The sequence below is a fragment of the Brachyistius frenatus genome, unplaced genomic scaffold (assembly GCF_029030835.1).
Source record: "Brachyistius frenatus isolate BFR_SWC_R1_liver_20210118 unplaced genomic scaffold, ASM2903083v1 Contig_47, whole genome shotgun sequence".
NCBI classification, from domain to species: Eukaryota; Metazoa; Chordata; class Actinopteri; family Embiotocidae; genus Brachyistius; species Brachyistius frenatus.
The window spans coordinates 1738703-1764039 of record NW_027210646.1 but is presented as its reverse complement, the minus strand read 5'-3'; the positions used below and the strand labels follow the sequence as shown (position 1 = coordinate 1764039).

The following is a 25337-nucleotide window of genomic DNA, read 5'->3' as shown; positions in this document are numbered from 1 at the left end:
TTTCTTCTCAGGTATTGGGGATGGGCAAGCAAAAGAAATACCCATGACATTAATTGTCTTGGTATGAAACGATGACACGACAAAGACGGTGCAACACCAACTGGTAGGTCCAGTCTATAATTGTCTTTAAAGAGACGAAGGAAGTAAGGTGCAGCATTATCTGTTGTCTATTTGTTTTTCCTTCATTAAGAAGCCTTTATAGGTGGGCGTGTTTTTTTTTTTTGTTTTTTTTTGGGGGGGGGGGGGGCTACGCGACTCCCATACTGAATTATGATTGGCTGTCAGGCGAACGGTCACGCTGCGGTCAACCAGTAACCTCAATGGTAACCTCTCAAAGCCCCGCCCCCCTTTGCAAACATTGCAACAAGTGCATCGATGATGCTCCAAGAAAGACTTGTTTTAACTGGAAACACCAGCGGAGATCTCAAGATCCACGTCGCATGATTCAATACTCATCTCGTACGTACTTGACTAACCGACGGGGTTGTTGGTTGTTTTTTTTGGGGCGGTCGTTAACGCAAAAGTAGAAAATCGCAGAGCTTGCGCAATTTAGAAGAAGTTTATCAACGAGCCCGTGGAGCTAGCTCGAGTTGCTAAGCCCAAGAAGTCAGCCAGCCAGCCATTTGTCTGTCATGATGCTGCGGGGTGACTAGTCAGCGCAGGCGGCGCACTTGTCGTGCTTTTTTTTTTTTTGTGTGTGTGTGTGTGTGTGTGTGTCCGACATGTTTTTTGCGAGAGGACAGCGAGTGCGAAGCAGCGGAGAAACTCGGTCTGATTCACGATGGATAAATACCAAAAACCAGCTGCTCCGTTGATGTGAGACAACAACAACAACAAAAAAAACCGGCCAGGAGGACAACATCAGCGACTATGAGCAGGGTGAGGACGTTTTTGGAGCTTCATTTAACACCTCTGTGTGTGTTATTTAAGTGATAAAATGATGCCTTTACATTATTTACATTAGTATTGCATCGCGGTCCTGTGTTGTTGGTTGAAATGGGACCAGAGGGGGGGGGGGGTTATTGTAGTGCATTGCAGCCGTGGTTGTTATAGTGATGTGGGAGACGCCAGACTGTGCAGGGAGCTGGTGAAGGAGGGGTTGAGGGCCAGTAACCACAAAGAGCATTATGGTCAAAGAAAAGTTAATTAATGCAGAAATAAATAGGCAGTTTGGCCCAGAGTTGTTTCTGAGCTCAGAAACCCACTCGTTATAATCCCCTTTCATAGTTCCTTGTTTTCAGATCTGTCTTATCAGTGCTGAGCTGCACTTCGTGTAGGAGTTTGCTCTCAATATGATTAACTTCTTTTCATGGCTCCTCAGATGGACTTTTATGCTAAAGGTAACATCTATCGGTCATGCAGTGATTAATACTCCTCTGCAGGTCAGAGTCCTCTGATTTATTGTATCAAAACTCCAACAGGACTAAATTACCACATTGTTTGATTACATTGTAGTTGGACACTAGGCTACTTTCTCTTTCAGGCACAGTAGTGATTCAGTATCATGTGACGCCAGGAGTTTGTCTTCGTGTTATTGAACTTGCTCTACAGTACTTTTCCCCCTTGAGAAGATTTCTGTTTTTTGACTGCTGATGGAGGAGCCTTCTTGTTGTTGTGGTACTGCTGTCATGTAACACAATGTTGGCTATTGAGGCCCGGTTGCTTTTTGTCCTCGCTAAGCCTTGTACACTGTGGTATTATATTTCTGGTTGTCTGTCTCTATGACAGTCCTCAGCTCAGATCATGTGAGTAAGTGGCTGCCTGTGTGTGAGTGGTGACACTCCCTGGCCTCTACCTGTACTTCCCACGCTCTATAGTAAGGGGCGTGGTGTCACCGTCTCCCTTGCTCCTTCTTTCTGACAGATCAAAAATGAGGAACGAGGTCATAGACATATATGAGACTCCAATCAGGAATCAGAGCTTGTGTGCTCACCTGGTCCCGACAGGACACCATGTCTATTTCAAAATCCTGCCAGATTCGGGTTTTTTTAAACGGTATGAAAATAGTACAAATTACTGGATTGCTACGTGGTTTTGAAATGGCAAAAAAAAATGTGAGACACTGTGGCTTTAATCGCTCAATTTCCTTTTTAAATTGGAGTGCACAGTGGCGTAGTTTCCCCTCGCGATCGAGTCCTGGTGGGCCGTTTACACGCTTTGAGTGTCACTCACTCAGTGCTGAATATTCGAGTGATCACTGTGATTAGTCTATCATGTGTAGATGAAACCAGTCTTAAACACGGACTGGTAAAGCTCCACTAATCAGATTATTAGTGGAATGGAAGAGCAACAGGCTATACACACCACCACCACGTCCACACACTGTTCCCGCACATAGTCGATTTACTTCAGAGTTTACTTGCTAACACTTTTCATCTCTGCGTACAGAGACAGGCTGTGAGGTTGGAAACAGGCATCAAGATAGCAAAAATGTAACTATATAAATACTGAATACTGTCAAGTGTTGTTTACTCTTGTGAGACACAGAAATTTTAAATGATACAGTTCGAAGACAAAATACAGCAAACTTTTCTTCTTTTACCCAACATATGTTCAGCTTAAGTTTCACTAAACCCTCGTTACACCACTGATTTAGCTGATCAACCAACCTGTTTTTTAAAACGCGGTGCGGTGTTGTGTTAAGACATCCCAGAAAGGACTGTCCTCCTTGCAGCTTTCAATCGTTGTGAAAAATAAAACACCCGTAAAGTGACAGCTTACAAAGGAATGGTAGTGTCGCTCCAGGGTGGTTGTGTCTGTCTCAGAGTTAAGCTGGAGAATGAAAATGTAAAAGTCAAACTATCCCTTGATGCTGTCTGTCTGGTAGTTTTTAAATTGAGGTCTCAGTTGATTTTGTCTAAATTACTTTTATCTTATCCTCAGGCAGGACATACCTCAGCAGAGGTGCAAAAGGTCACTTGTCACTATACATTCATGACTCCTTGCATAACTGCCTGCCCGGGTTTTCTAGCCAAACAGGAATAGAGTCAAACATTTAAATGCTTTACTCCTGCTCTGTGCACACACACGCATGAGATGCACTGGCACACATGCACATGGACGCCGGCTGGCTCTGCACTATATGTAAGGATGCTATTTTTGCACATGTTTTTGAAGAGCACTTTTGCTTTTGGCAGATGTATACATGTTTATGTGTCTGGATGAGTGTTCATCCTTGTCTCTGGGAGTCTAATCCGAAGTACTGGCTCCAGCTGGTGTGTGTGTGTGTGTGTGTGTGTGTGTGTGTGTGTGTGTGTGTGTGTGTGTGTGTGTGTGTGTGTGTGTGTGTGTGTGTGTGTGTGTGTGTGAGAGAGAGAGAGAGAGAGAGAGAGAGAGAGAGAGTGTGTGAGAGAGAGAGAGAGTGTGTGTGTGTGTGTGTGAGAGTGTGTGTGAGAGTTTGAGAGAGAGAGAGAGAGAGAGAGAGAGAGAGTGTGTGTGTGTGTGTGTGTGTGTGTGTGTGTGTGTGTGCTGGGGAGGTATACTCCTCCCTGAGCTCTTAATTAACTCTGGACCGGGGCCCCAGTGTGCCGCTCTCATCCACAGATTAGCAATAGGAAGGCGGAGACAAGCAGTGATCCTGGTAGGAAAGCAGAGCAAATTTTATACAGGAAAGTTTAACATCGCAAAAGCGATGTACATTCACAGGCGTGACACTAACATATGCGTAAGTACTATTGGTCTGGTTGTTGCAATGTGCACAGCTGTAGCGGAATATTTTATTGACAGTCCATTATTTGTAATTTTACTTTTGAGATAGTTGGGAAAAAAAATTAAGGATGTTTTGCATGTCTGTTCCTTTTCATTGACCATGTTCCTATGTGACTATGTGTGTGTGTGTGTGTGTGTGTGTGTGTGTGTGTGTGTGTGTGTGTGTGTGTGTGTGTGTGTGTTATATTATATTCTGTGAATTTTGCTTTAAGTAAACAGTAGTACATTTTATGCACAGTTAATGATTAGTTTAACATCACGGCTAATGCTGTCATTGAGATTGATGCATTCAGTTTGGATTAAAAATACAAAATCATAAAAGTATCACCAGTTTTGAAAGGCTGTAGTTAAAAGTGACAGAATCAAACATGCTGTGGAATTACTGGAATGTGAAAGCATATTTCACGTTCACTGTTGACGTTTAAAGTCTGTGTTGTCATCTTGTGAAACGGTGGCCACCTGTGTCAGCTTGTTTCTGACTAACAGTGCTGCCAACAGTGCTGCCAACTGTCACAGGCCAGTTGGCGCTTACTGCAGGGAGAAGGCATGAAGGTACTGAAAGATAGGACAGCTGGTAGAAAGTCTGATAGTATGGTGTGAGTGTTCAAAACAAAAATAAACTACAGACGTCCTTTCCCTATCTCCCATCTTTCTTCTCGGAAAGTAGATGGGATAATTGATCCTGGTTATTTTTCCCAGTTGATCCCCAACGTGATTCCTCCGTGGCCGAGGAGGACAAAGTACAAGAAGACAATTCAGCATAGCTTTGAAAGCAGCACATTGTTCGGGAGGGGTGTTTACTGTCTGTCAGCAGTGGTGCTTGGCAGCGGTGGCTCTGTTTACATAAGTGTTCAGCGTGATGGAGCAGGCTGGTGAAGTGACAGCAGATTCCACAGAGAGATCGGCTACGAAAGCTCATCTGCTGCTGAACATGTTCCAGGATCCCTGCGACTCCTTGCATGTGCACGCAGTCAGAACTGGAGGCGATGCTTCCTTCAGTCCGTAAAAAGACTGTCGTCAGTCAGTGGTAGGGCTGAGTGACGCTGACAAAATCACAATATCTTTTTTTAGTTCAATACCTAAATAATATTGCTAATATTGTTAAGATAGTTTATCTGCAACAGATGTAAAACGGTCAAAAAATAAAGGCCAATTGCAAATATCAACAACTTTAACTCCTGTGAAGCCATACCTGGATGTTGTTATACGAATAGATAAGGAAGGACAATTCATTATCTGCACAATCATATAAAGGAGGAGCATTAATTGTGAAATTGTGAATTACTTAAAATTCGACCTATATCTGCTTACAACTACATAGTCTTTTTGATAAACAACTTGTGCTTCCATTCTGCTGACATTGGGGATGCGGGTGTTAAAGTGTTACTGTGAATCTAATGATAATCCAGAAAAATTATTTAATGGTAATTTAACATTTGTCTTGTTTTACACCGTGACATGAATATCATAACTGTGTGTTATGCTAGTTCCTTATAGCAGAGACAGGAGGATTGGGTCATATTTAGACAACTATTCTGGAAAAGACCTCCGAGTGGAACTGTTCTTGCTTCTCTTGATCCACAGGCCTTACGTAGTGAAATGTATATGGAAGCTGGCATGTTAATACAGCAAAGGTTGCTATAGAGATGTTATTACTTTGTATGTCTGAAACGTGTGGGAAAATAGAAATAAAAAGAAAGTGGATAAATTAAAAGAAAATGGGGAAAAAAAAGTATTTGTTTTAAACAACAACAAAAAAAATCAATCAGTTGCCAACTATAGAGGAACTATGCTGCGTAATGAGTTAGTACTGTCACTGATTTGAAGATCACCTAACCCTCTCCTCCCTCCCCATCACGTCATCTTCGACGTAATAATGGAGAAAACTGGGCAATTTATTGCATTAATCACAATGGATTAGCAAGTTTCATTGCTTAGTCACGCTCACAAAGCCCCACTTCAAAGCCTTAGCTGCATTAGCCACTGCCCTCAATCACACACACACACACACACGCACGCACGCACGCACGCACGCACGCACACACACACACACACACACACACACACACACACACACACACACACATACGCATAGAGCTGAACATAGCTCCACCATCACCCCGACCTGGGCCTCAGCTCTCCTTGGACATTGAAATACAGCACCAAGGACAAATACATGTAGTGTTCTCAGTAAAATGTCTCACTCCTCTGGACCCTGTGTTCACTGCGGGATATACGTCTTTATGTTTTTCTGTGGTTCCCTGTGTCTTCCCTCCGTTCTTCAGTTTTTGCACACAAACTCGGAGGACACTGTACTGTCAACACACCATAGTTCATTTTCACGCTCCCATCCAATTAAGCATACTTAATGCCTTTTTCATACTAATGTTCTGCTCAGCAATTACTTTTTAGTCTTCATGGCAACCTATGAATAGGACCGTTCCATTTTCTATAATGCAACATGCAAAAGGCCTGTAACTAAGATCTGTTTGTTTCGCAGGCAGAACAAACGGACAGGATCTTGTCCACAAGCGAAGACCCTCTGCCGTGCCTCCACAGCTCAAAAGTTGACCCACTGATCCGGAGCAGGCCCCTCAGTGACATCTATCCATTCCAGAGCCATGCTGACAGAAGTTCAGTCCCATATCTGCTGTCTGGATGTGGTGCCCAGATCCAGCCGATGAGCGCTGGTCCTCACTCGGATGAGAGCAGACTGAATGGCATCAACTCCTCCGCCTGGTCCAACCCTGTCATTGGTCAACCTGAAGTAAAACCTTACTCCTCAAGAATTATGAAGCTTTTTTCGAACTCAAGGAAGGGCCCGCTCCCCGCCCACAGTACAGCCGCCAACAGTTCAACCTCGGCACACGGCACCGACGGCAACAGCAGCCCCCAGTCATGGTCAGGACTTTCAGGGTTGGGTGTCGTGGACTCTTTCAAGAAGCTACGGTCATCTGTGCTTCAGGGTATTCAGAGTAGAGGGGCAGCAATGCATGATGGAGACCATGTCCCGTTATCTAATCAGGAAATGGATAATGGCACTGTTGTGAACAATACTGACCCTGGTCTTGCTGATAGAGAAAATTATTTAAAGGTTGCAGAAGGACATAGTGTGTCTAATGGAAATTTTACAGGCCAAAATTCGACTGTGATGTGCCAGTATGGCTCAGATATTGAGGACTACGATGATGAGGAAAATGATGGCGACAGTCTCACTCGCAACTCACGATTCTCCAGGAGTATCAGGAGAGCATATGGAGCAGGACGAATCTCTTTATTTGACACGGGGAAGGGGAGGCCAGTAGGAAGAAACGCAAACGCAGCAGCAGATACCGCACAGAAACCACATCCGACATGTCAGGTCAATGTCGAAACGGAGAACACAAATGTGAAGGTGCTGAGCCGACTGAGCAAAAGTGCAGAGAATCTTCATGTATTTAAGGCACCTTTTAGACGTAAAACCCCATCCCCAGGTCCTTCTTCCCCACTGGAAGACTCCCAGAGTACTAGTACATCAAACTGGACACCAAACATCCAAAGGACTGCCAGCGCCTCCTCAGTGGACCTCAGGGACCGCAGGAAGAGCCCGGTGAAGACCAAGGGGCCGATGCTGAAGCTAGTTGGCAGCATGACTGACCTAACAGTCCGACGCAGGCAAAGTCCCTCTCCCAGTCCCACCTCTCCATCTCCCATTTCACCCTTGACCCGTCTCCATGACGACTACTCGCGCCGTGTGCCCTGCCTGCAAAGCAATGAGCGACAGCGCCGGCCGTCCATGGTCACGGCCCAGGTCGAACACAGTCTTCTTGTTCGTCACCAGCCTGAATACGACGTCAGCCCCTTTTCCCTGGAGCCCCCAGAGACAACAGAGCAGATTCCACATGGTGTCTGTGCTCCGTATGAGTCGCTGGCTGCAGCCACAATAACTCGTAATCCAGAAATGGTAGAATGTGATTCATCCCCACTCAGCCAAAGAGAGCTTTCACAACACCAAGAACAGATGGAGGGCAACTCGCTGCCAAACGAGGTGAGACTACAAGTCGGCAAATCGTGTGCATAAAGATGAGTGATCTGCAAACCTTTCAATTTCTTGGATATTTATCTTTTCAGCTATTTTCCATACACCACCAAACAATAATGCCATCAAGGTTGGATGATCTTTATGAAGCTGCCCTGCTTGATTACACAGCTTTTCACTTGGATATTGATAAATGTACTACCATTAAAAGACAACAAAGCTGCAACAGATGTCACACTATCACACCATTAGCGCCCTTTATCAATGCACATAGAGGCATGGGATCAGAAATCATTAGGATGCCTGCTAAGTTTCTAAAAGGAAGGAAGCTCTGACAGACTGAGAAAAGATTGAGTCTCTTATCATGCGGCTCGGCGTGATCCTTAATGGATGTCAGTCCTTCAGTTGAGTGGTATTGACCCTTGTCTTAGGAAGTGAAATATCACCCCTCTGAGTTTGAAGTGATCTTTGAATCTGGCGTGATTCTAACCTACTGAGATAAGTGCTTGTGTTGATGTGATTCTTGTCAGTACGGTGCACGTATGCTAAAAATCTGCACTGTATGTGGTCCAAAGTCCATTTGAGTGTAAAATATGTATAAAGGCATATTCAGACCTTTTGAGTTGTTATTGATTTCTGACTTCTGCTGTGGCAGAGTCACATGCTGAAGCCAGCTGTTTAGTGCTACCCTGCAGACTGAAGGAGCAGAGGGAGTTAATGATTAGGCTTTGTTTATGATTAGTGGCCCTTGCGCAAAACCGCTCTGGAGTCCTGTTGCTGTGGGAGGGCATGAGGCTCTGACTGAGTACAGCCCTCACTTCTCCCCCTTCCTTCTACAGCCTATTGGATCAAAGTCCAGCACCATGAACACTGGGCCCAGGACAGCTAATGGCACCACCAAGTAGACGGGGCGATTAACAAGTAATTTTAGTCAAATGTGTTTCGGTCTCAGAGTTGGATTTTCTCTTTAAAGATGAACAGGGAAGACAGATTTGTTTGTTTTAAAAATCAAGAGGCTTTTACTGGCCTCAAAAACATTTAGGGACTTGGCCTTGGGACTGAAGGCCCGTCTGTGTTTGTGTGCGTTTCAAGATGGTACTAGTCCACTGCGTTCCTTTCCAGTGTATATGCCGGGGTCCGGACCCAGATCGAGACAAGCAAGAGGTGAGGTTTGGATTCGCTGTCTGACTAAAAGACGCAGAGCAGTCATTTTTAAGTGAGAAACCATTAGCCAATATTTGACTGCACGTTATACCTGCTGACATACATACAGCGCGATAACATTTAATTGTGGAATATTTGTGCAATTTCTGTTGCAGTTTTTTGTTTGAGCTTGGTAAGCAGTGTGGTTGATTGTTTTCAGGATGTGGAGCCAGTCGCTGTGTGAACGAGAATGCTTTCACATGATTAGGAAGTTTCTCCGACAATCCGGATAAAGTTCTTGGAAATAGTTTTGCACTTGTTTCTGGAGTTCTGCTTGAGATTCACTCAAGACTGTTGTTTCTTAACTTTTCTGAGTTGCAGCACCATTTTGCTCTGTTTCTTGATTAACAGAAGCTCCTGCTAGCAGACATTAATTCTGTTCTACATCTCTGTACTTTGCAGGTTACTGATCAGGGGAAAGTCAATATCATTGCCCTTGTTCAGTTCTGAACGTTTTCCTTTGTTTCCCAGGTGTCACCAGACCGAGTACAAGAAGCACTTCTCCAAACAGAGGAAGCCTCTTCAACAACCAACAGCACGCTGCCTCCTGTCTCCCCAACATGCCTCTCGTCATCACCCACATCGCCCACATCACCCGCCGATGCAGCCTCGGTTTCCTCAGAAACATCCGTCAAGCCCAGACGAAGGAGCGGGCGCCCGAGACCTCGGCCCACCTCTGACTACGGGCAGCTGATTTCCAGGAAGCAGTCCATCCCAGAGGAAGCGTCAGAGCTGCATACAGAAGAAAGGACGGCAAATGCACTGTGGCATGAAGACTGCAGTGGTAATGAAGTGGGTGGGAACGGAGAAGACCCTGAAAACTGCGACCTGAACGGGGACATTGAGGCCAGGAGACAGCGGCCCATCTCAGTGATAGGAGCTGTGGATGTTTTCCCTCCCGATGCGGAGTTGAAGGAGGACTGCCTTCCTTCTGTAAGCTTTTACCCACTAAATGTATTGTCTTCAAACATTTAAGTGTTGTGTTGGCTGCAGGAGTTTAAAATATATAGGATGGTCCTTACATTTTCCAGCCATAAAGAAAAGCAGTAAATGAACACATCTACATTATTATTTTCCTGGTTAAATGTGGTGTATTGGGACTCAAAACACATCTCTATTTAACTGCGTGTTAAAAAAAAAAAAAAAACATCCTGTATAGCTATGTAAAATAAGCTTTTAAATCTTCCATCCTCAGCAAAGTCAGTCTATAGATAAGAATTTGTTTTTATGTCTCCACTAAATATTTTTTTCTTGCAGCAAAAAGAAAATTAAAGAAACATTAGAACTTACAGAAACTCAGGGGAAAATGCAAAGCAGATCCTAATTGTATCAACGAATGTCGATTGTCAAGAGGCCCGAGGGTCTTTTTGTGTCTGCGTGACACTGATTCATCTGATAAGTGATGAAAGCCAGAGAAAGTAAGCTCATCATGATTTGTTTTTTTTCCTCTTGTCCTCTCTGTAGCCTTTGTCGCGACCACCAATCCCCTCCCACCAGGTGCCCCCCTACAGAGGAGTGTCTGCCAGGTTTCGTCCCTCCACCTTTTCCCAGAGCACCCCCATCGGACTGGATCGCGTAGGGAGGCGCAAACTGCACAGAGTGCTCAGCGGTGAGAACCGAGGTTGTTTGTGTGTGACAGGAGATCGCAAATTTGAGTCTGTGGGAAAGCTGGAGTGGAGGAATGTCAATAAGCGTGTTGGAGGAAAATGTTGATACGGAGCCAGGTGTGGCTGTGCCTGCATCTGCGGCTTGTTTTCCACATTATTTATGTCTTTTCAGAGAGTTTCCAGCGCCATACAGTTTCATAATCTCTGCACACATGTTGCAGATGGTGTGTCTGAGTGCTCAGCAACCCTTGATGACAGCGTGAGTGAGGAGGAGGAGGGAAGCTTTGATGAGCTCCCTGATGTCACGCCATACCTCCAGCCAGGGGTGGAGCTCTCTCTGCTCGTTGAGGTGAGCCTGAGGAGGGACCACGGTCACATTGCAACGCCTGCTGACATCTCCAAAAATGTGCATCCAATCTACGATGCAACGTTTCTGTTGCGATTCGCCTGCCTCATGAACAGCCGTGTCAAAATATTTTTGTGCGTGTGCATTTCCAAGATGTTTGGCTGCAGTTCTGCATAAACCACTGCAGTGTCCCCAAGTTTAGACATAATCTTACATGTTGGACATGGGCTTAGCCTTCATGTAATTGTATCTTCATCTTGTCTGTGTGTGTGTGTGCTGCTCAGTGGATAAGCTGCGGCCACACGGTGTTTGCTGAATCTCTCTGGGACCATGTGACCATGGAGGAGCAGGAGCTAGCCTTCAAGGCTGGAGATGTTATCCGTGTCCTGGATGCCTCCCATAATGACTGGTGGTGGGGCAGAGGGGCTGACAGGGAGGCCTGGTTCCCCTCCAGCTTTGTGAGAGTAAGTGGACTTCCTGACCTGTGTGTCCGATGCATGTTTGCTCTCCAGCAGCACAAGAAAAACTGGTAAACTAGCTTAGCTCCGAACAAACCTCAGCAGCCCTCTGAATGGTGGGTGGGATGGGTTCAATGTTCAGAGGTCCAACAGGTTTCTGTAGTGACTTGAGCTGATTGACAGATGAGTCTTAATTAGGCAAGCCGTGGTAACCATGGTGAGGTCATTTGATTGGCAGATGGGCGTCTGCTGTGTAATCGCTCCTAGCTGAATCAATGTTGTCGAACAGGAGCTGGTTAAACTTGCGTGCCTTGTTGCCATAGTGATGTAGAGATCATCTTACAAGAGCTACTTAAACACAAAAAACTTGTTTTTCTTTTGTTGTGCAAGTAGTTCTTGTTATTTCTTCTGTAATTATATTGTTTTCTTTGAATCTGCTGACCATTTGCTTTGAATTTTTTTTTTTTTTTTAAATCGCAAAAACGTGAAGAACCATATTTGTGTGATAATTTTGTATGTAAAATAAAAGATGATTGGTTGAAATATGTTTTGTAAAACTAATCTCGAGTTAAAGTTGGTTACTTACAAAACAGACTTATTTATGATCTGAATGCTGCTCAGGAGGTCCCGCTGTGTTTGCCGTGGATCTGTTTCAGGTACGTGTGAACCAGGAGGACTCCAGTGCTGAAAGTGTGGAGAGTGTAGCGGACCAGGAAGATCCAGCTCCCAGGGACACACACAGCAGCCAGCACAGGGAGCAGATGAGAACCAATGTGATTCAGGAAATCATGAACACCGAACGTATCTACATCAAACACCTGAAAGACATCTGTGAGGTATGGACTTCAGTCGGATTAAGCCATTTCAGTCTGGAGCTGCGGCTCATTTGAGATATTTATTTGATCTACAGAGGAGTGATCTCTGAAGCAGAACTACATTCCAATAAATGTCAAATGTTTGTAGTATCCTTGTTTTCCAAAAGTGACATAAGATGAAATAGTCATGTTATCTTGTGATGTTTAACTCCACCCTCCAGCACCACCTGTCGGCCAGTAGTGGGACTGTTTCCCTGTCCTCTGTCAGTGTCAATATCCTGGTTTTGTGGACGTTTCAGGGTTACATCCGTCAGTGCCGGAAACACCCAGACATGTTCACGGAGCTACAGCTGAAAACCATCTTCAGCAACATTGAAGACATCTACAGGTTTCAGAGGCAGTTCCTCAGAGACCTGGAGAAGAAGTACAACAAAGACCAACCGCATCTCAGTGAAATAGGCTCCTGCTTTCTCCTGCAGGTAGTGGCCACGCATATCATCCTCCACAGTTCACTCAATCCCTGCGTGACTCGTGTATTTACCAGAATTATTGTCACTGACTGAGTAGCTTTGAATGAATGTTCCTTTTCTTTTTTCTTTTTTTTTTCCCTCCAAAGGGCGACGGTTTCTCTATCTACTCTGAGTACTGTAACACTCACCCAGCAGCCTGTGCTGAGCTGCACCGCCTCATGAAGTCTGGGAGATATAAACATTTCTTTGAGGCTTGCCGGCTCCTCCAACAGATGATTGACATTTCTATTGCTGGTTTCTTACTCACACCGGTCCAGAAGATCTGCAAATACCCCCTGCAACTGGGGGAGCTGCTCAAGTACACCCCCAAAGACCACAGGTACTCCTTGGAAAATTCAGAACTATTTTGATCAGTCTTCTACTACCTGCATTAGTTTACGTTTTGAGCATCTTTATATCTGTTTGTACACCTTATTTCATCCTCCCCATGTATAACATAGTATAAACTGTCTGGGTCATAAGCAAGTTTCTTCAGTGTTGACTCTACAACAAATACATATTTTGCCACACTGCATACTGAAGATACACTGAGGCCGTGCAGCTGTGAAACATTATTTTGCACATAATAATGAAAGCTATGAGCACACGGCTGCAATACTTCAGCTGTTACAAATCATTTCATTTACCCTCAATGGTCTTTTCATTCATTATCACTTATGAAGTTACAGGGATATGAATAATGTTTAGAACCATTTCTCCTTGATTAGAAAAATTGTGTCTGTCACAGTGGTTAGATGACTTATTTCCATAATTGAGATGGAAGTCATGTGCTACTGTAAATGAAAATATTCATCAATTTTATGTCTGTGGGCCCTGCGCTCACTGCTGCATCTCTGATTTAATGCAGTGACTACAGCGGAGTGAGTAAGGCATACGAGGCCATGAAGAATGTGGCCAGTCTGATAAATGAGAGTAAGAGACGTCTGGAGAGCATCGACACCATCGCTCACTGGCAGGTCTCCATTTTGCACTGGGAGGTGAGGAGGACTACTAATCTGTCCATTAGTTTTAATTCTGCTTGTTCATTTTAGGTATATTTTGCCACCCGCACATAAAAACAGATGTGGATGTCCGTTGTATGTATCTTCTGACTGTGTCTTCGTAAACATGTTGTTGCAGGGGCCTGATGTGTTGGAGCAAAGCTCGGAGCTGATCCACTCCGGAGAGCTGACTCGTATTGTCCGCCAAGGCAAAATGCAACAGCGTGGCTTCTTCCTGTTTGACCACCAGCTGGTCTATTGCAAAAAAGACGTCCTCCGCAGAGACCTACTCCACTACCGTGGACGGCTGAATATGGACCAGACCGAGGTGCTGGACGTGGCCGACGGGCGGGACCCAGACCTGGGCCTCACCCTGAGGAATGCACTGCGCCTGCGCCACGCCTCCACTCTGGAGTTTGTGTGTGTGCTGTGCTGCAGGAAGGCCCAGGACAAGCAGAGGTGGTTGCAAGCTTTTGCCAAGGAGAGGCACAGAGTCAAGGAGGACCAGGAGATGGGTGAGTAGGCCTGAATTCCTTTCACTCTGAATACAAACAGCTACTGTGGACAGATGTCAAATAAAAGATGAACAGGGTAAAAACATTGTTGTAGAAAAGTGGGTGGAAGAAAATACTTTGAGCTGAAGGTGTATCTGTGCGTGTCTCTTGGCAGGAATGGATATCAGTGAAGAGCAAAGAAAACAGGCCATTGTTAATGCCAGAAGAGCCAAACATGGGAAGATCAAAAGTAAGGATTTTGTTAAAATGGTGTTAAGCTGCACTTAATTTTTGTTTTAATTTACTCACTTGTGTTTTTGATTTTTTGTTTGTTTGTTTGTTTTGCTTTCACCTTTTAGCCATTGGTTACTCTGGTTCTGTCCCACCACACCACCAAAACCTTCACCCACTGCACCAGCGTCACATCACCATTCCAACCAGTGTGCCACAGCAGCAGGTCTTTTCACTGGCCGAACCCCCAAAACGAAAGCCTTATCACCTGTTGTACAACATCACCCGCAACGCCTTCTTCAGGAAATGAGGCTCCGCTTCCTCATTCTTTGTTTTGTTTTTTGTTTTTCTCTCTCTGCATGTTCAGAGCATACCTAAACCGTCCTGAAGTCTCAAAGAACACTTTATTTTTTTTGCCTGTGTTTTCTTCCCTGTGAATGTACCATCGAGTTTTGTTTTTGTGCCTCATGTATCGTTCATAATGTGTTTGTTTTTGTTGCATGTTGAAACTCAGTGCCTACAACTTGGAGAGGGCACGACAAAAGTGTTAAAATACTGTCCACATGTTAAAGATGCTGCTCGCTCAAAAAAACGCCCATTCTTTTGTCATATTAACTCCACTTGAAGGATTTTTAAAAAAAAAAGTAATTATGACAACGATGTATATTCCGCTTTTACATTGACAAACATGGTTTTAGTTTATTTCACCAAGGCTGGACCCTTTTTTGCTACCAGTCTTGCAACTCTGAGCACACAACAGCCAGAGGATGAATAATGTACACGTTCAACCTCCCCTGTTAACACTGTAAATAAAACTCTTGTACAAATACACCTCGAATGTTGTCGCTTTAAGATAAGTCTGTTTGCTTATGCAGCGGCATCTTGTTTGTTTCTCTTGATTACCAAGCAAACAGACGTTGTTCATGCGCGTCTGATGAAAGGTAACTGTGGAAGTTCATGAATGAAACCTTAGCCATTGACTGGAGGAGGTACGTGGCCACTAGCGAGATCCCCGTTTCTCCACCGCTCGCCTGTGCTGAAGGATCTGGTTTCAGACATCTGTCGGCTGTGGATCCACACACAGCTCCATTTTGAGTATGTTTGTATAAAACAACTTTTGCTCGAAAGGAAGAAGAATGGACCTGGAAAAAGGAAAACTAGGAACTAGATGATAGTGGCTTGAAGGGATGCCTGCGTCATGGGCGCACAGCGTGAGGAGAACGAGCGGACGAGTGGAGAGGACGATGCATCTAAGCGGGACGCTGCCAGTGTGAGTAGAATATATGTCTTTTAACTCGAGGATAACTAGCGAGGTGTTTGCAAGTAGATTTGCACGTGCGAAACTTTCAATTTAAACAGTAATGACCGTTTCAGATCTAACCCTGAAGATTTGCTTGATTCTTAGAGGTCTGTCTACGTAACAAACTTTTAAGTCGCATCTGTTGGCTTGTTGTTGTTTTTTTTTGGTTTTTTTTATGAAATATGTGTAAAATATATTTTACCGTTTTATCCTGTGGGAATCTATATCCTGCTAACTTGTGATGGAATAACTGGCAGTTGCACAGTATGGGATGACACTGCCTGAATAATACATGTGCATCGGGTAACTCAATGAGTGTTTCATCTGATGCAGTTAGTATTGCTTTCAGATATTCCCCATCACGAGCCGAAGTGACGACTAAACGGCGTCATTTTCAGTAACTTGCACCACTGCTGGCAGATCAACAACTAAATGTGACAGTTTTGTTTAACTTTACAAACCATGTACTATTCAAATGCACGTTCATCTGTGTGCATTTGGGTCTCACAAACATATATCATTCGGCCTACTGTAATGTAAACTTGCTGACCTGGAAACGGCACGGCGATAAGAGGAGAACGATAGCAGCAGAGTTATGCCCTTTTGATGTTTCTCCGGTCGTTCAACCTCCTCATGGTCCTCGTAAGAGAGCCGGCGTCGCTCTCTTGTGCCCTTTTTGTCCTCAGTCCTGGGGGCTCTAATGCACTGGGTGAGGCATTTACATTATCAAAAGACACTTGATTATTGTCTTCATATCATTTCAGCACCATTAGCTGCATCCCAATTAGTATCGGGACATATTGAAATGACTTCTTCGAAGGGCAACTAGAATTTACTGCTTCTGGGATGGCACTTAGTATTATATGCGGGTGACCGTATCTCCACTCGCCCCCCTCCTCTTCCCCTTTCTGGCTGTAGATCACAGATGTGTCCGTGGAGGTGTCCACGGTGGACCACACTCTGCAGAAGCTGCGCAGGATGTACAGGAAGACGAGACGGAAGCCCAAAGGACTCAAGAGGCTGTGGGCCCATCTGCTGAACGTGCCGCACATCGCTCTCATCATCACAGCAGTGGTGTTTGTGGTGGTGGTGATCATGTGGTCACTGCTGTGGGTCTTTATATGTGAGTGAAAGGATTCTTACACTTCAATCTCACAAAAATGACTACTTTTCCAGAGCTTTAGTGCTCACGTGCTCACAATGCCTTTTTTTATGGTGCTGATTTTATACTCTATATATATATATATATATATATATATATATATATATATAAAAATGTATGTGTAATTCTGTATTTTCTCATCATCTTGTTAATACTGTATGTTTGACATCACCTCATGGCGATTAGTTGTTGGTGTGTATCTACATGGCTTTAAAAATTCATCATAAAATGAAAAATTAGACTTGACGTCCTCAGTTCGCAGGGAAAGTAGCAGTGGCGTGTATTTTGCCGGGATGTTCCGTGTTGCCAATGTGGAGTTTATCCCAGAGTACCGCCAGGCAGAGTCCCATGAGTTTGTATCCATGGCAACCAATATACAACACGTGGTATGTATCAGTGTAACCCTGTTGTTTACTTGATGGTTAGTGCTAATCTCAGGGAGTCTACTGTTAATTGCTGATGTCTCGTAGGTGAGCAATGTGTACAAGATGTCCTCGCTGGCCAGACTCTACAAGCAAGCTGTCATTTCAGACCTCAGGTACAGCGGCCTGTTAGTCATCATACACCAAAAAGAAGCCCAGCTGATTGTTGTGATTTATTTAGTTGCGTTTGATTTGAGCATGAAGGAGCAACATTTTTTAAAGTTGTGGTGTTTGTTGTTTGTTTTTTCCCCCAAGTAACAACCACAAGGGTGGCGTGTTGGTACATTTCTGGATGGTGTTTGTCGTCCCTCGACTGAAGAGCCCCGCGATGTGTGACGAGTGTATAGGGGCTATTTTCAGAGACTCAATCCACACCAGCCTGAAAAATAGATCCTCTGTGGGCTACCTGCTGGGTCTTCCAGTCGATATAGACTCCATCCTCATCAACGGTGCGTTTGTGTGCCTGTATGTATATTAGACAGTTCATCGCTGTGTACTTTCACAGAAACGGACTAATCCGTCTTCTTCCAGGTGTTCAGCGATCAGATTATTCATCAAATGCAGCAGGTAGGCAAAAACACTTAAATCGGGTGAATAAAAGATTCACTGGAAGTCATATTTTGATTCAATGAGGTTTCTTTCTCTCCTTCCAGGCTCCCAGTGTGTGGATAAGATGTATGCCAACCTTCCCGGGGCCAGGGTCCCTTTAAACGTCTTCTCGTCATGGGGTGGTGTGGATTGCCACGTGAAGCTCACTGCTGTCCCTGGCTCCCTGATCCGCCTGACCATCAGCTCGTTTCACATTGAGCCCAGCGACTGTGTGAATGATGCCCTCACTGTGTACGACGCTTTGCTGCCCATGAGAGGGCGCATTCTGCATAGGTGAGTCTGCACCAAAGTCACCTTTTTTTTTTTTTAATGTGATTTAAAATGGGCCATTTCCTACAGTAATATGTAATGTTTTGCCACATATTACTCATTGGGACACGTTTACATTCAATATATATTCATGGCGGTTTCATCTCTGTGCTGCAGGCTGTGTGCGCCGGTGTCCATCTCCTTCTCCATTGTCTCTACCTCCAACGTGATGCTGCTGTCCTTCAGAATGACTAATGGCAACAAGAGCTTCAGAGGACACTTTGAGGCCATCGCTGAGGAATGTATGACACATTTACGTGGTTACCTTATAAGCCAGAAGGTTCCTTATCCATATCAGCTGTGCAATGGCGCAAGTTTAATATGTCAATGAGTTGTTGGGTCAAAGTGATCATTCCAGTCTCAATTGTTTTTACTTTACGTATCTTTTAGCTGCCTTAAGGCTTCATTAAAACTTCACGGTTTCACAAGAAAATAAAATGATTGAGCCAAGATGTCAAAAGAAAGAAACATTTGTGTGAAATACAGATATTTTTTGACTTAATCTATTTATCTTACAAATCTTTCAGGATGTCCCACCACCAAAACTGGAAGCCATTATTATACTGTGTAACATACAGTATTAGTTGGGGCTGAAACTATATTCCTTAAGTCTCTCTCCTTCTCTCTCAGCATGTACGTCTCAAATTGAGACCCCGTCAGAGCCTGACGTCACCGGTCAAATCTACAGCCCCTTCTACCCCAGCCTGCTGCCCCCACAGTGCTCCTGCACCTGGACGTTTGAGGTACACATACACACACACACACACTTACACACAAACACACAAACACACATAGATTCCAATTTTATTGACTGTGTGCTCTGGTATTTTACAATAGACCCCTAACTCGGCTTTAGGAGTTGCACTGCACTTCCAGAACTACGTGCTGAAACTGAAGGAGATAAAGGGCTGTGACCACGGCTGGTGGAAGGTCAATGAAATCATGTATGTGGCCATAGCGAGGCATATAGATACAGACAAAAATGATCTACCAAAATAAAATGTATAATGTACTTCTCCTTTAATACCGTCCATGTTTACAAATACCTACAGCCATAGAAAATCATCTCGTGTAGAGTATTATCTTGATATGTAGTTAGAATCTAAGTTATTTTTAGACTATTCATTTGAACATGAACATCCTTTCATGGTTTTGTCGGTTGTTCTTCTTCCACAGTTACTGTGGCAGCTACGTTGGACACCACACAGTGTTTCGGATCGCTGACCACAGCCTAGAGGTGGAGTTTCGCTGCAGCTCGCGTAACTCTGCTCAGCCCTTTCAGGCGTCTTACAGTAGCTACAATATCAGCCAACGTAAGCACTACGTGGCTCGTGCCTGATTCGTTGTGAAAACCAGGACACAGTGTAGGACGTGCCTGATCATACGTGTTTTCATTGTACTTCAGTGTGGATGTAAGTGAATGACTTTACTATACTGAATTACATCCCCATAGATGCTTTTTGTGGGGCCTGTCAGTCAGTCAGTCAGTCAGTCACTACACTGGAAATAAACCCGTGTTTAAGCTCTATTATTGTTATTTCATATTAATCGGGATTCGTTTGTTTCTCTTCCTGGTCCTTACTTAACACTACGTCCTCCAGCCTGTCCAGAGAGCCACTTCTTGTGCACCACAGGACTGTGTGTGGAGAAGAGTCGACGCTGCGACGGCCTGGATGACTGCCAGGACGAGAGCGACGAGGTCCTCTGCTGTAAGTTGTGTTCACAAGTTAAATAAAACTGGATGTTTGAAAGATTAAGGCAAGTCGCGTTCTGCTTACTTGGATCTGATTTCCTGCATATGCAAACGGCATAGTGAGGCATAGATGACATCATGGCACTCCTGTAAGCACATATTTGATTGTATTTGCCTGAGGAAGCAGTCTGACGTGTTGCAAATCTTCACAGCGAGGCCTCCAAAGAACTGTGGTGGCAGCAGTCCTCTGCATCCTTTGTTTGTTTGCAACGGAGAGACAGACTGCACTAACGGAGAGGATGAGATCAACTGCACTCAGGGCATGCATTTTTTGCAGGTTTTTTCAAGTTAAATGTGTTTTTCCTTTTGCCTTTTTAATCGCTACAACAATTTCATTATGTTTTTTCAGAAACAACCTGCTCTGCAATCAGATATCGGTGCAGAAGTGGCTCCTGCATCCTGAAAAAGAATGCAAAGTGTGATGGTGTTCATGACTGTCAGGACCACAGTGATGAGGCGGACTGTGGTGAGTACTCTTATTATTTTCTCCGCGTGTCGTAATAAGAGAAAAGGAAATTACTAATATCACCGCACCCATATCCACCCCCCTTTAAAAAAAAAAAAAAAGATCTTGCAACTTGCTATCTTTTATGAGTCCCCAAAGCCTTGGTATAATGCACAAGTTATGGAAGACACAATGTGTGAAGCATCATTTTTAAATAATTTACTATTTTAAATACATAGTTCAAAATTATGGTCAAATATCTTTTACACATTTCTGACAACTGATCTGACCTACATTATGCAACTGCAAAATACAGCTGCTATAAACATGATTCAACCCTGCTGATTGTGTAACAGTTTACACATTTGAGGTTTTCTGATCTAGACTTTTTATGAATTTATTTTGTAGGAAATGTCATAATGATTTTTTTTTTTTAAACACTTGGCACGTGAGGCAAAAAAATGCTGCTCTTCAGAAGGACCATGATCCCAAACATGTGTCAGGAATTGTTCCTGGAGCATCCTTCAGTGGCCATTTCAGTTTTCACATTCAAATCTCATTGAAAATCTTTTGTGGCATTAAAAGAAAGCTGCTGCTGCTGCTGCAGCACAGAAAACAAGGAATCAGAAACTCATGATTTCTGAAATGTCTATTGGGGGGTCCAAAAGTTCAAATGATGTTCAGCAAAATACTGAGGAATTAGTTTTTTAATCATTTAAATTATGGGGCTTTCTGCAGTATGTGTTTATCACATCAGTTTATGTGTAAATCATATGTGTAATAAAAGATATGCAGTCATAAGTTGTTCACCAAGGACCCAGTCAATATGTTCTCATTAAATATCATTCTCATCACTGGAATGTCTTGCTTGTTTAGAGATGATTTTATTTGCAGCCGTATATGCTGAAGTATTTTGTAGATGTAAGATGCTGTTAAAAAGATGTTTGCTCCACCTTTTTTTTTTTTTTTTTTTAATCATTTCCTCAGTTGTTTGCTTTACTACCATTATAGTGTTTGAACACAGCGTATCAGTCTTTATGATCAATCGAAGCTACAAGCACAAAAATGTACTTCTATTCCACTTGAGTTGTCTGCTCCTAGACACGGCTGATTTGTGACTACACTGCCAGCCCTCTGCCGGGTCCCCAATGTGCTTTCATGAGAAAGTCTTCTCTTTTTTTTTTTTCCTTTTTTTTTTTTTTTTATAATCCACTGGGCAGTGAGCTCCAAACCTGCTGACCTTCAGCCGTGAGGTGACCCTACCTCTCCGTGTGCTGTTTTTTTTTTTTTATTATTTTTTTTATCATGATGGGGTCTCAAGGTGATGGGAACAGGCCTGCCTTTGATCACTCACTGATGCTGGGCATACACATGCATCAAGGCTCTAACTTTTAATAAGGTGGCAGCAGAGCTGGCAGCCGTGGTGATGACTCAGCGTGCTAGCATCGGTGGTCAGTGTGGGTTTATAACAAACACTCATATTGTGTGCTCTACACATAAAGGATCAGTTTGCACATATAAATCCCTAACAGATCTATACAATGCACATAATATTCATTTTAGTAATCACATGCAATATTGTGTATCTCTCACTGAGGGACACTGCTCCATATTAATGTTATAAGTTTTGACTGCAGCATGATAATATGAAATATGTTCCTCATGTCTATATATTCACCTTCGTTGAACATGTTGAAACACGCAAAAACGGTATTCTCCTTTAAATTTAAAATGAAACCAGTATTATATCAACAATATAACAACAAAATCCATCGCTCTGTCCTTCTCAGCCTGTGGTCGTCCCTCCGAGTTTAAGAAGGTGGGTTCATCTACAGGCCTTGAGCGTATTGTGGGCGGAGTTAACTCTGTGGAGGGGGAGTGGCCTTGGCAGGTCAGCCTTCACTTCTCTGGTAGCCTGTACTGTGGTGCCTCTGTACTCTCTTCTGATTGGCTCATCTCGGCTGCCCACTGCTTCAGGAAAGAAAGGTCAGCCGCCCTCACTGCTAATAAAATGAATTATTTAATTGTAATAGGCTGTACTTTACTCCTGTGGAAATGATGTGATAACCTCAGGTTTAACACTGAGCAGAACTACAGGAAGTACTGTTGCAGTGGTTTCCAGCCTTTTTAGAGTATGACACCTCAAAATAAAGCAGTGTCTACTTACAACCCCTCGTCACAGGTTATGTCTTACTGAGGACTTGAGTTGTGAACGCTTTAATTAGATGGCTTCTTGTGAGTGGATGTAAATGTGTCACGATCACAAAAGAAAGGAGCAACGATAAGAAAACCCAAAAAGATTAACATTTGTGTGTTTAGCTTCTTTTTCTCTGGTGGGTTTGGAAGCACTGTGTAAAGAAAATACTTGGAAAATATTGAATTTACTTCTCAGTCACAAAAATTAGAACATGTTTCACAACAAATAATATAAAATTATTCCATCATCTATAAATACTGTACTGGAGATTTGGACTTGATCTTTTATTGAAATAATGGCCAAGTTAAAGCATGAAATATAGAGCGTCCCATAATTACGTTTTATATATTATTATTTGTTCTTTTGTTCACTTAATGAGGTGTCGGCCCATCAACTGGCAATTTTAAATTAGCATCTTTTTTAAAAATTATTATTTCAACCCATTTTTAATGTATTTTATGGAGTTATTACAAGTTATCAGCTGCAGTGCTTCTGCCTCATCCTATTTATTCAGAATAAATCTGTTACATGTCATTTCCATCTGTCATTACTGACTTTTATTAGAACCATTATAATCCATAACCTGTGCTCCTTCAGCATCTCTGACCTCTGACCTCTGGCTCTGCAGGCTCTCTGACCCACGTTTCTGGAGCGCCCACCTCGGCATGCTGACGCAGGGCAGTGCCAAACACGTGGCGGAGATCCAGCGCATCGTGGTGCACGAGTATTACAACGCGCACACGTTTGACTATGACATCGCCCTGCTGCAGCTGAAGAAGTCCTGGCCGTCGTCCCTCGGCCCTCTGGTCCAGCCTGTGTGCTTACCGCCTTCCTCCCACACTGTCACTGGCAGCCACCGCTGCTGGGTCTCTGGGTGGGGATACCGATCTGAGGAAGGTAAGAAATAAGTCAGAGAGACTTGTGACTTTTATATTTAATATAACTAATATCCTTAAGAGGAATTTGTTTTATTTCGGCATAAAATAACGATACAGTAAATAATTTTTCCTGATATTTTCAACTGTTAATTACACCAGTTTACACCTCGCAAGAAAACAAGGTGAATGCAGACTGATGACATGCATGTACAAGTTGGTATACATAATTGCATGTAATGTGTGCAAACTTGGTAATAAACCACAATGCCAGAAAAGTTAAGTTTCATCAAAACTACGCTTCTTTTTTGGACATATTGAGATTGTAGTAGTTCATAATTATTACTATAAATTCTAGACAAGATAAGACAGCAATACAGAGAGAGCAGGAATGTGAGCCATTTCCTGACAAATGACTGTCTAATTTCTCCACCTGTTACATCTCATGAACTGTCATGCACCTTTAAAATAATCTATAATATTTCAAACATCAACATTTGAATTTATCTGCTCGTCATGCAGCAGCTGTGTCACCTTGGGATTTCTGTTCGCTGTTAAATCTATTCCTGTAAGGAAACGTGTTGCAGATGCCTCTGCACTTTTGGGATTGCATTTTTTTTATCAGTGAAGAATATTTTATGCATCACCCTCCTTAAACAGTAGAGTTGCTCCTTGACTTACTTTATTCTAATTACCATCAGTTGTCATGCTCCTGTGCTGCTTCATCTGGAATATCATCATCAGTCACTCTTTGGGAGTTATTATTTATGTCAACCTATAGCCCCAAAATGTATATATCCACATCTTTCCACCCTGCAGACAAAGTGTTGCCCTCGGTGCTGCAGAAAGCAGAGGTGTCCATACTGAGCCAGACTGACTGCAAGAAGAGTTACGGCCCCGTCTCACCACGCATGCTGTGTGCTGGCGTCCCCTCAGGAGAGCGGGATGCCTGCAGGGTGAGCTCCCATCTGACTGAATCGTTCACAATCACCTGTGTTTTTATTAGTATGGGAATCACTGTTTTTTTTTTTTTTTTTATCTGTTCTGCGTGCACTCTTCGTGTCTCAGGGCGATTCAGGGGGTCCTCTGTCCTGTCAGGCTCCGGGCGGGGGTCGCTGGTTCCTAATCGGGATCGTCAGCTGGGGGTCCGGTTGTGGCAGACCAAACCTGCCTGGGGTTTACACCAGGGTCAACAAGTTCACCTCTTGGATATATAGCCATATCAGCTGACATGAGGAAAGTCATCCGCTGCCAGCAGAATATTCTGTTGCTCATACCAAATAAAAATGCATCATTACATACAGTGCACTGTGTTTGTTTACATATAAGGAATAATATTTTACTCCCGTATTAAGGTGTGACTCTGCCTTTAGGTGCTTTTCAGGCATCACTATTGCATCCCGCCTTCACAGATTTACTGTAAACTCACATTTAGACCTGTTATAGTCTCACAATGGACAATCTGATGCCAGATTTGTAACTACAGGTTGTGTCTCGCACCCCTGAGGAGCAACCAAGGGCACAGCAGCGAAGCACCAATTGTAATACCTCGCACACGTTTCCCCTCAAACACTCTTTTGTCCCTCCGAGCTAAACTCTCGCATACACAGCGAGCAGGTTTACCCACAATATCTGTCGCACGGATGGTTGTGCGGATTGTACCCTTTCATAGTGGTCCCATTGTGCCCGCACTGCATTCTGGGGCTCCGTGTGACACCTGCCGCCCAGTTCAGGTAAACGGGAGGCGGTGAATGCCCGACGCATCCGAGCTACTCAGGTCGGATTTCTGCGCCTTTTTTTTTTTTTTTTTTTTTTTTTCTTGTTTCAAAGGAATCGACAGCGGGGGTTTCCTCTCTCTCCATCGTTCCTATGCCT

General features: G+C 43.7%; 2 protein-coding genes across 6 annotated transcripts; both read left to right on the top strand.

Moving 5' to 3' along the window:
• Window positions 1-473: 473 nt before the first annotated feature.
• On the top strand, window positions 474-15221 carry spata13 (spermatogenesis associated 13). 5 transcript variants are annotated; one of them, XM_069703656.1, is made up of 13 exons: window positions 474-879; window positions 6209-7735; window positions 9401-9862; window positions 10394-10538; window positions 10758-10885; window positions 11167-11346; window positions 11997-12176; window positions 12455-12634; window positions 12772-13004; window positions 13533-13662; window positions 13805-14180; window positions 14335-14409; window positions 14519-15221. In XM_069703656.1, exons 1-13 carry the CDS (start codon window positions 871-873, stop codon window positions 14698-14700), a joined length of 3807 nt encoding a protein of 1268 aa, XP_069559757.1. In that variant the 5' UTR covers window positions 474-870; the 3' UTR covers window positions 14701-15221. The 5 variants fall into 5 exon arrangements, with proteins under 5 accessions (XP_069559757.1, XP_069559760.1, XP_069559758.1 ...); XM_069703657.1 differs by lacking the exon at window positions 474-879 and adding an exon at window positions 3447-3580; XM_069703655.1 differs by lacking the exon at window positions 474-879 and adding an exon at window positions 3583-3664.
• Window positions 15222-15295: 74 nt separating this feature from the next.
• tmprss7 (transmembrane serine protease 7) lies at window positions 15296-25249 on the top strand. Its single transcript, XM_069703663.1, has 18 exons — window positions 15296-15660; window positions 16609-16813; window positions 17108-17238; window positions 17323-17390; window positions 17530-17723; window positions 17806-17841; window positions 17928-18156; window positions 18310-18434; window positions 18823-18935; window positions 19030-19136; window positions 19369-19505; window positions 19794-19901; window positions 20098-20205; window positions 20295-20411; window positions 22181-22376; window positions 23216-23484; window positions 24282-24418; window positions 24531-25249. The coding sequence occupies exons 1-18, from the start codon at window positions 15589-15591 to the stop codon at window positions 24690-24692; spliced, it is 2514 nt and encodes an 837-aa protein (XP_069559764.1). The 5' UTR covers window positions 15296-15588; the 3' UTR covers window positions 24693-25249.
• Window positions 25250-25337: the final 88 nt, after the last annotated feature.

Excerpts from the sequence above, each read along its gene's own strand:
- spata13 (XM_069703655.1), top strand. The coding sequence starts at position 3,632 with ATGTACATTCACAGGCGTGACACTAACATATGC. Across the intron at positions 10,539-10,757 it reads ACTGCACAGAGTGCTCAGCG|ATGGTGTGTCTGAGTGCTCA; the intron begins GTGAGAACCGAG and ends CACATGTTGCAG. Across the intron at positions 11,347-11,996 it reads TCCCCTCCAGCTTTGTGAGA|GTACGTGTGAACCAGGAGGA; the intron begins GTAAGTGGACTT and ends GATCTGTTTCAG.
- tmprss7 (XM_069703663.1), top strand. The coding sequence starts at position 15,589 with ATGGGCGCACAGCGTGAGGAGAACGAGCGGACGAGTGGAGAGGACGAT. Across the intron at positions 17,724-17,805 it reads AGACTCCATCCTCATCAACG|GTGTTCAGCGATCAGATTAT; the intron begins GTGCGTTTGTGT and ends GTCTTCTTCCAG. Across the intron at positions 19,137-19,368 it reads TGGAAGGTCAATGAAATCAT|TTACTGTGGCAGCTACGTTG; the intron begins GTATGTGGCCAT and ends CTTCTTCCACAG.